Source organism: Mesoplodon bidens (assembly GCF_964165515.1).
Source record: "Mesoplodon bidens genome assembly, chromosome: 10".
Lineage (NCBI taxonomy): Eukaryota > Metazoa > Chordata > Mammalia > Artiodactyla > Ziphiidae > Mesoplodon > Mesoplodon bidens.
In genome coordinates, this window is record NC_138172.1 from 65,802,748 (window position 1) to 65,811,803 (window position 9,056).

At 58.2% G+C, this 9,056-nt stretch overlaps 2 protein-coding genes across 4 annotated transcripts; both read right to left on the reverse strand.

Annotated features, from left to right (window-relative positions):
• Positions 1-71: 71 nt before the first annotated feature.
• ZBTB22 (zinc finger and BTB domain containing 22) lies at positions 72-3,766 on the reverse strand. Of its 2 annotated transcripts, none has more exons than XM_081247730.1 (2): positions 3,745-3,766; positions 72-2,759 (listed from the first exon to the last, which is right to left on the reverse strand). In XM_081247730.1, exon 2 carries the CDS (start codon positions 2,688-2,690, stop codon positions 783-785), a length of 1,908 nt encoding a protein of 635 aa, XP_081103856.1. In that variant the 5' UTR covers positions 2,691-2,759; positions 3,745-3,766; the 3' UTR covers positions 72-782. The 2 variants fall into 2 exon arrangements, with proteins under 2 accessions (XP_081103856.1, XP_081103855.1); XM_081247729.1 differs by lacking the exon at positions 3,745-3,766 and adding an exon at positions 3,397-3,464.
• Positions 3,767-4,096: 330 nt separating this feature from the next.
• Positions 4,097-8,751, reverse strand: DAXX (death domain associated protein). 2 transcript variants are annotated; one of them, XM_081245288.1, is made up of 8 exons: positions 8,660-8,737; positions 7,509-7,764; positions 6,523-7,354; positions 6,183-6,397; positions 5,804-6,023; positions 5,167-5,641; positions 4,784-5,006; positions 4,097-4,377 (listed from the first exon to the last, which is right to left on the reverse strand). In XM_081245288.1, the coding sequence occupies exons 2-8, from the start codon at positions 7,713-7,715 to the stop codon at positions 4,318-4,320; spliced, it is 2,232 nt and encodes a 743-aa protein (XP_081101414.1). In that variant the 5' UTR covers positions 7,716-7,764; positions 8,660-8,737; the 3' UTR covers positions 4,097-4,317. The 2 variants fall into 2 exon arrangements, with proteins under 2 accessions (XP_081101414.1, XP_081101413.1); XM_081245287.1 differs by having other exon boundaries at positions 4,099-4,377; positions 7,509-7,767; positions 8,660-8,751.
• Positions 8,752-9,056: the final 305 nt, after the last annotated feature.

Consider the following 9,056-nt stretch of genomic DNA (forward strand, 5'->3'; position numbering starts at 1 on the left):
CCCAGCCCTCCTGAACCACCCAGCACCACAGAGTCCGGGAGCCTTCCCACACCAGAGGCACCCCCTCCTGTCCACCCCAACCCCGAATCCACTTCCCTGAGAACCCTTACTCCACCTTCCCCGACCTGGGCCAGGTCCCCAGCAAACACATAGGGGTTGTCGGGAAGGCAAATGAAATGACCAATAAATATTTTAATCACCGTTTAAAAAAAAATAAGATTTAAAATAAAACCCTTGTACTCCTACGACTTACTCCCTCCTTGTCTCCACTCCCCCACTCCCCAGTGAGAATGGAGTTGGGGGACCCCCAAGGTGGAGGAAGAGGGATTAGGGTAGAAATAAGGGGCACATCCTTTTGGGGGGCAGGGTATGTTCTAGGACAAGGGTGGGGCTCAAAGACCTGGTCCCCACAACTACGCAAACACAGACTTTAGGTACAGACTACAACCACCTGACCCTCGACCCAGCGACTCCAGGATGCTCAACAAGCCTCCTCTCCCTCCCTCCCCCCACCACTTGCGCCCTACTCGGGAGCTGGGGCTTCAGTGTACCCATCTGAAGGGGAGGAAGGGCTGAGTTCCGGTGACACTTTAGGGAGGAGGGGCTGAGGAGTAGAAAGGGGTGGCCCATGGTGCGAGGCGGTTCCCTCTCCAGAATATATACAAGTCCATAGAGATAGGAAGACAGTAAGTGTGTTGGGAGATCACCTACGGGCCACAGCGCCACTGGCTAGTGATCCCTAATCCCTCTTCCCGGAAAGCTACCCCCAGTAGCTCGCCTCTTCAGTTTGCTCCTCCGCCCCCACTGAAGCCCATCTCCACCTTGTGGACGCTGGGCGGGGACCAGACCCGTCGACTGGACGGGGGCGTGGCCCCACTCGCCTCGTCGCCGCTGCCCCCGCCGCCGGGGGACTCTCTCTTGGGCTGCAGTGCTGGCCCGGTGGTCCCCCCGGGTCCGGGTCCGGCCCCGCCCCCGCCGCCTAGGCGGTGCCGGCGCTCACAATGTCCCCGGTGGCGCATGAAACTGTCTCGCCACATGAACTTCTTGGCGCAGACGCCGCACTCGTAGGGCTTGAGGCCTGTGTGTGTCTTCATGTGCTCTGTCAGGTGATGCTTCATCTTGAACTTTTTGTTGCACACGGGGCAATCAAAGGGCCGCAGGTTGAGGTGCATGTTCACATGGCGATCTCGCATGCTCTTGTGGGAGAAGGCCTTTCCGCAGTGGCACAGAAAGATCTTATTTCCATCCCCACTGCCTGTCCCTCCAGGAGTCCCGCCGGTGCCACCCCGCATGCCCAGGGCCCCTGCCGATGTGCTCCCCAGGGTCACTGCCCCATGTTCAGCTTGGTTCCCTGGTGGCTGGCCTGGAGCCTGTGAGGAGGAGGAGGAGGATGAAGAGGATGGGAAGACTAGGATCTGGTTGCCCTGCATGTCCAGTGGAAGCAGGGGCCTCGAAGGATGGGAGGGAGCATAGGAGGAAGGGGTTGGTCCCCCTGAATCAAGCCCTGCCCCAGGACCCCCACCTTCATAGGGGCCAAAGTCATTGGAGGACTCACAGAAATTGACCTGCTCCTCTCCCTTGTCTGGAGGCTCAGACAGGGTCCGGACGTCACTTATGCTAAGGGTAGCCTCAGGTCCTCCCCCTGCTGGCACCCCGGAGCCACCCCCCAGCTCTTCATCTTCATCATCCTCACAGGTCAACACCAAGTCTTCCTCCTCCTCATCCTCTTCCAGGTCTGGGTCTTGGGGAACGAGGGGCACTGGTGCTGGGCAGTTTCCACCCCGTTTCACATATACCCAGTGTTTCTGCGGCACAATGCTGGGGGGTGCATAGGTGGGCCGGCGGAGCCCAGCCCCAGGGACCACTGCACCCCTCCCATCCCCACCGTCATCACACAGCTCATCTGCCTCCAGCAGCAGCTTCCCAGAGGTAGCCCCCCCACTGCCAACCACAGGGGCGGGGAATACAGGGCCACCTCCTCGACGCTCCCCACTGCCCACTGCAGAAGCTGCAAAAGCCTCCTGGGAGGAAGATGAGAAATCAGTGGACTCCTGAGGGCTGAAATAGTTGCTACTGCTGGGGGACTGATTCTCACTGGCCCGGCTGGAGGCATGGAAGCGTACGGATCCCACAGTGGCAGGGGCCACGGTGCCCCCACTCCCTGAGGGGACCCCAGCACCAGGGACAGTGACCGATGTGGCTGCAGCAGTGGTGATGGTGGTGGTGGTGGCTGAGGCCCGGCCCTCTCGGAGGAGTTCAGTGCACTTATCCACGATGTGCCACATTTGGAGCACAGACCCCACTGTGAGGAAGTTGACAATGTCAGCAGCAGCCATGCTCAGGCGGCCAGTATAAGCTGAAGCCAAGACAGTCTCGAAGGCGCCTGGGTCCATGACACTGGGCAGCGAGATGGAGGTCATGCCCTTGAGTAGGACCTGGTCGTGGAAGTAAGGGGAAGAGGCAGCCAGGACGGCACGATGAGCCCTGAACTCCCGTCCCTGCACTCGGATGGACACATCACAGAGCTGGCCCTGCAGCCGCTGCTGATTGAGAGACTCCAAGAGGGCACTGGTCACCTCGGGGAAGGACACGTGCACCACTGCCGCTGCAGGCAGGGGCAGTGGTGGTGGGGCCAGCGATAGAGGCAGGGGGAGTGCTGACCCGCTGGGAGACAGAGGAGATGGCTCCATGGTATGGAAGGAAGGGGTACCCCCCCAGCCACAGGAACAAGGGAAGGAGGAGGGCGGCCGGGGGGGTCTCTGGAAAGAAAGAGAGAAGAATGATAACATCCCATAATGACACAGCCCTTTACAGTTTAAAAACATGTTCACACATTATCTGAGCAACTCCCCACAGAGACACTATAAGGTAGGTATTCCTTTCAACCCCACTTGACAGATGAGGAAACTGAGGCTCAGAAAGATTAAGAGATTATCCAAGGTTACACCATTAAGTGGCAGCACCCACAAACGCAGGTGTCCTAACTCCAAATCTAGTGCTCTTTCCTTGGACATTACACAAATAAGGTGCTCTTGGGGAGTCGGGTGCCTCCCCTCAGAAATTCCCATTTGCCTGAGAGCCTGACTTTCCAAAATTTACCTTCTGGAGTTTTGTACCCTTTTCTTGGGAGGGGGGCAGGTTGGCTCTAGTGTTGAAAACCACCCCTCTCGCCACTTCCCTTTAGGCCATGGCCCCCGGCTCTCTCGCTGGCCACGCCCCTTGCCCCCAGTTATCCCTAACCCCGCCCATTTCGGCCCCGCCCATAGCTTTTGGGCTCCGCCCCTTATCTGCCCCCGCCCACATCGGGCCCCGCCCCCTTCTGCTCCGCCCCAAGCGTTACTTCGACCTCCTCTCCCACCCGGAAGGCGCCCCCCAACCCCGCGCGTCCCCGCTTACCGGGCCGCGCGCCCCCGGGCCCCCCCGCCCCTCACTCGGCGGCCAGAGCCGCAGCCTGGGCCCCTCCCGCCGCCATCTTGCGCCGACTCCCTCCGCCCTCCGCCTCCGCTCCGCCTCCCGCCCCTCAGGCTTTAAAGGCACAGGCGGGAACCCCGCCCGACCCGCTGGGCAATACTCGGCCGACTCGGCCACTTCTCCTTTAAAGAACAGCTTCTTCCTTCCACCTTAAGGGTACCAGGTCTCTTCCGCCGATGAGGACACAGGACTCGGTTCGGCCGAAGCTCTCATTCCCCTTTAATTCGGTAAGCCTGCCTCTTCCCATTGGCGATGGGTCTAGGCCGTCGCTACCTGGGCTCCGCCCCTGAGCTGTGGCCATTAGCGGGTTTGCGGGATCTAATCGCCCCGGTCTCCCAGCTTCTGACAGTCCCCCTCAAACCCCGCCCCCTACCTCCGGGCCTGGATTGGCTAAATAACCTTGAGTCGGCCCGTGATTGGCCTTTTTACCGCTACCGCTCAAAGTGAGAAAGTAAAGCGCGTTCAGGAGGCTGAAGTACATTTTTTCAGCGCGTGGCAGAGGGCAAGGAGAAGGCCTGAGGGCGAGAAAAACTCCGCGAGAGGCGTACCGAAGGCAGCTGGAAAGGACAGATCTAGGGCTATCCCGGGGGCACGGCTAACCCTAAGCCAGAGAACAGCTCGTGCCAATCACCAGCTGATGAGAGCGGGACAAGGAAAAGACAGGGATACAATAAGAAAAAACTTTATTGTTTATTAACGTTTCTGTGTAAAACTTAAGCTTTTGTTTTTTAAAGAAACCACCAAAAGGCGATTAGCTCAGTCCATCCTTTCCTCAGTCGTCTGCTTCCCACCGTCCTCCAAATACTATCCCAAAACATTTTGGAGGCAGGGAGGAGGGGGAGGCAGTTAATCAGAGTCTGAGAGCACGATGATCTCCTCTGGATCGCACTGTGTGGCCACACTCATCTGCAGGGGAGTGAGAGACAGAGAGTCAGAGAGGTCTGGAACACAGCGGACGAGAAGCCAAGGAAAGGACTTATCAGAGATCAAAAACTGGGGTGGGGCTTCCCTGGTGGCGCAGTGGTTGAGAGTCCGCCTGCTGATACAGGGGACACGGGTTCGTGCCCCAGTCCGGGAAGATCCCACATGCCGTGGAGCGGCTGGGCCCGTGAGCCATGGCCACTGGGCCTGCACGTCCAGAGCCTGTGCTCCGCGGGAGAGGCCACAACAGTGAGAGGCCCGCAAACCGCAAAAAAAAAAAAAAACTGGGGTGGGAAAAGAGAGAGAGGAGGTGATGAGTGCAGCAGACAGAGAACCCCAAACTGAACAATGAAAGAGAATGAAATCAGGAAACACAGCCTCCCTCTCTTACCTTAAAAGTACCAGGCCTGGAGGGTTGTGATTGTGGGGTGTGGGACAACCGGGCTGGAAATGGGCTACAGAGGGAGCTGGTCACCAGGCCGTGGCTAGGAGAATCCACCCTCGTGGAGGAATCGGCAACTGGAGCCATGGAAGCCAAGGGGGAAGGCGGGCTGGGCAGGGTATATGTCTTCTTCTCATTCTTCTCATGCACTGCCCTTTGCCTTTCCACATAGCTAGAGACAGAAACATATGTGGGTGGAAGGGTATGTGGAGACTGAGGCTGGAGGGGGAGCATCCAGTTTCTCCCCGCAGACTCCGTTCCACAGTATTCCTCTCAGAAAGCCCCCACCGTCCCTCCTTGGCTTTCCTCTTTCTCCTCCTTATTGCTGTTACCTCTTTCCTAATGGCCCGGCTTCTGTTTGCTTCTCCTTCCGAGATTTCTTGTGGGGAGGACTGGAATCTCCCCAGGTGTGAGGAGAGACGCCTCCGTTGAAGGAAGTGGAGGTGACCATGGCTGCTCCATTCTCCAAGACAGTGGTGAGGGGGTCTTCTGATTGCTTCCTGGAAGAGGAAACGTCCCTCTCCTCAGGGGAAGGAGTAGTATCCAGGGGCAAGGCTTCAATCTCTAGCTCAAAGAGCTGAGACATAGGGCTCTCTTCCTTCAGGGGCAACTCCTCAAGGTGCTCTTCACTGCTTTCAGCAACTACGCTGGAGTGGGCCGGGGGCTCTTCTGCCAGTGAAGATGGTGACACTGTGAGGCCTTTGTTTTGCTGCTCCCCCAACGACCCGCTGATCCCTTTGCGAGGTTCCAGGTTCTTTTCAGTGGAGATCTGTAGTGGGGACATGGGGCTCTTATCTCCATCCTTCCCTGGAAAAGAAGAAAAGAGGGGAGGGGTACCAAAAGAGCTAGGGGAAAGAAAACTGCTGAGAGGACACTAGGAGTAAGAGGAAGAAGGGAAGGATCTCAAACTGGGGGCTCATGCCCAACAGAGTAGAGGGAACCGATGAGAAGACTGTTTCCTTGACATACCTGCTTCCTCCTCCTCCTCCTCCTCTTCATCGTCCCCCTGACCTTCCTGCATCTGTTCCAAATCCTCCTCTTCTTCAGAATCTGTGGCCTCCTCGTCTTCCTCCTCCTCATCTTCCTCTTCCTCCTCTTCCTCCTCCTCCTCATCACTTTCCTCGTCTTCATCATTGGTCTCAGCCTTGGAGGTGGTAGGGCACTCCTGGGATGCCATCCCACTAGGGCCCTGCAGGGGACAAAGGAGTTTCTCTAAGGAATCCCTTGCCCCAGAGGGGCTGCTTCTTGCGTTCCTTCTGCACACGCCATGATCAGTCACCACGTACTCCCTCCTGGCCAGTGCAGTGGAAGGACAAGGTCTCTCTGAAGGGTGTATTCCCTTCGATACCTCACCAGAATCCAAGGAGGCTTTGGAGGGGTCTGCAGAGTGGGAAGAGGTGGCTTGGGGGAGCCGCGCTCTTCTCTTCTGTCTCTCGCTCTCCTCGCTCTTGTCCTGCATCATTGCATACTTGGAGATGACCTCATCCAGCCGGCTCATAGCCAAGCTCCGGTTCTCCCGCAGGCGCCGAGCCAGGGCAGGATCTGACAGTGCGGGATCAATGCCTGTGTGGGAAGGTATAAAGTCAGTGTTCTCACCCAGAGCCCTGGAAGCAGGGACTAGAGAGACACCCCCTCCACCACACACCTGACGGCTGAGGCTTACCAAGGAGCATCTCACTAACGCCTACCTGGCCTATAGTCATCTGTGAGGTGACAGCCAAAGTTGTAGATGAGATCAAGGTGGCGACGCTCCTGTAACCTGATGCCCACATCTCGGAAGGCATCCTGAGCCATAAGCTGGAGCTGCTGCCGGGGGAGGCCAAGGCTGTGCCGAGCAGCTGCCTTCTCTACGGCCCGCAGTACGTCTCCATAGTCAGGGAAGGTATCAGGCCCTGGCTTGTTGATGAGCCGCTCAATGCGCCTGTTGACCTCTGGGTAGCGGGTACCACGGTAGGGTATGCGCTGCTCTATGACCCGGCCTGTCAGTGAAGGGCAGTCTTTCAGCTCACACAGCCGCCCAAAGAGGCGGATCAGCTTACGCTTCAACCTCGCCTCCTGCAGGTAAGTGGAGTCTGGGTCATCCAATTCTGAGAGATCCAACTCCTTTTCCTGCAGCCGCCGGATCTCTGCCACGTAGAGTGCCAGCAGCTGCTCCAAGTGCTGGATCTGCCGCCGGGAACCATGGGTCCTTGGGGCCTCAGAGGCAGTGGTCTCAGCACTTGTGGGGTCCGAGGAGGGGTCTGCGGGAGGGTTATTCCCAGAGAGCTCACTAGAGGTGGTGGCGGCAGGGGCCACGTTCAGCTTCTTCTTGGCTGAGTGGGCCTTGAGAACAGTGCAGAGCTCATTAATGTAGACATAGAGCTTAGCTGGCCGGCTCTGGGCCCGAGAGAGGACCCGAGAGAGGATGTTGCAGAACTCCGCCGAGGCCAAAAACAGAGAGTGGGCCCGCTGCTGCCGGTTATAGAGGAACGGGACCACCTCAGGGTGGTCCGCCGTCTGCGTCTTACACAGTTCAAGGAACTGGAAGGTTCAGGAGAAAAAGGGAGGGGGAAAGAGACAAGGGATGGGATTGAGAGAAAGAAGGCGAGGTGGGGTTAGTGGGGAAGAAAGGACAGGAGAGCCAGTCAGCCATCCCCCTCCCTGGGGTACAAGAATCTTCTCCCCTAAAGCTCACCTCTTCAAACAGCTTCTCATTCTCCAACTTGTAGCATTTCTTGCCGCCCGAACTACTGCTTCCTCCAGCCCCATGGGGCTGGGAGGAGCCAGGGGCTTCTGCCCTGGGTGAGGCCGGATTGGGGGGTGGGTGGGAGGGCCCTGGCAGAGCAGCTGCTTCATCTTCGTCATCATCATCCAGCACGATGATGCTGTTAGCGGTGGCCATGGGGGATCAAATCCCCCGGAGGGAGGAAGTGTTGGGGATTTCGTAATTCCTGCTGGAAGGGGATGGGGCCTCAGACAGAGCCCCTCCAGCATAGCCCCATCCCTTCATCTCACACATTTTCCAGTCTTCTTGGGTTTCAAAACACCCAGCCATGCCCAACAGTGTCCTCACTGCCTATCTTCAGCAACCATTAGTACCATATGTTTTTGGGGCCCTTTACTGTGGGAGCCCCAAACCATCTGAAAACCTTAAGTCCCACCCCCAGCTCCACCCCTCACGTCGATATCCGGTCTTTCAGTTGCATTTCCCCACTATTTCTCATAGTTGGCAAGTTGATTCTTCCTCTCAACCCCTGGACGACCTCTCACATTGCACTCCAGATTTCCTTGACATCCCCTCGAACAGATACCACACCCCCGCTGGCACCACCTCAGGTGTTTTCCCCTTTCGCTCTCACATCAAATCCACACCCTCACTCCATCCTGAAGGATCACCCCAACTCCGAGACTCTCTGAGGCGAAGAAGGTTCCCTCCCAACAATCCATTTCCCTTTCTCCTACTTAAATTATCTCCATATTCCACCCTCTGATGGCTCTCCTCAAACCGGGGCGTTAGGTTGGAGATATTTCACCTCAAGCCCCCTACCTCTCACCCCACCCTAATTTTCCCCCTTCTCTTTCTGGGACCTGAAACCGACCGTGAGCCCCACACTGGGCTCTCCTGCTTCCACTCAGATTCCAGCCCTGAGTCCGGTCCTTCCCCTAGATGAGCTTCCCGCCAAGTACCCCTCCCCCAGTTCAGCCCCCCGGCCGCCCCACTCCCCTTCAGGGATAGGAAGGAAGGTACCACAGCTTGCCCCTCAGACTCAGCGCCCGGAACCCCCCAGTACCTCTCCCTCGACATTCTCGCCCCCGCCTTCGCTCCCCGCACCGTCCGGCCCCCACCTCAGAAACGGTCGCTCGAGAAGACCCTCGCCGTTGATCTCAAAACCTCGCATGGTTCCCTCCGTCTTCCTTCCCCCTCCCACCGCAGGCCCTACTCCGGACCGGAAGCCGCGGAGTTTCCGCCCACAGGCACCTGGGTGCGGCCATATTGTCGTACGGAATCCAGTCCCCCCCGCCCCCCCGTGGCCGGAAGTGACGGTAGACCCGGCCCGCGAGAGCTTCCAATGTCGCCCACATTGTCTGCGGCTCCCTTTCCCCCTGACCTGCAGGGGGCGGAATTGTCCCATCCGGGCGTCCCAAATACCTGGAGGCCACCATTTTGCCGTACGGCGCTGGCTACGCCCGGATTGGGGCGCGCCGCCAGTGGAGCTCTTTTCACCCGGTGCTTCTGCCACTC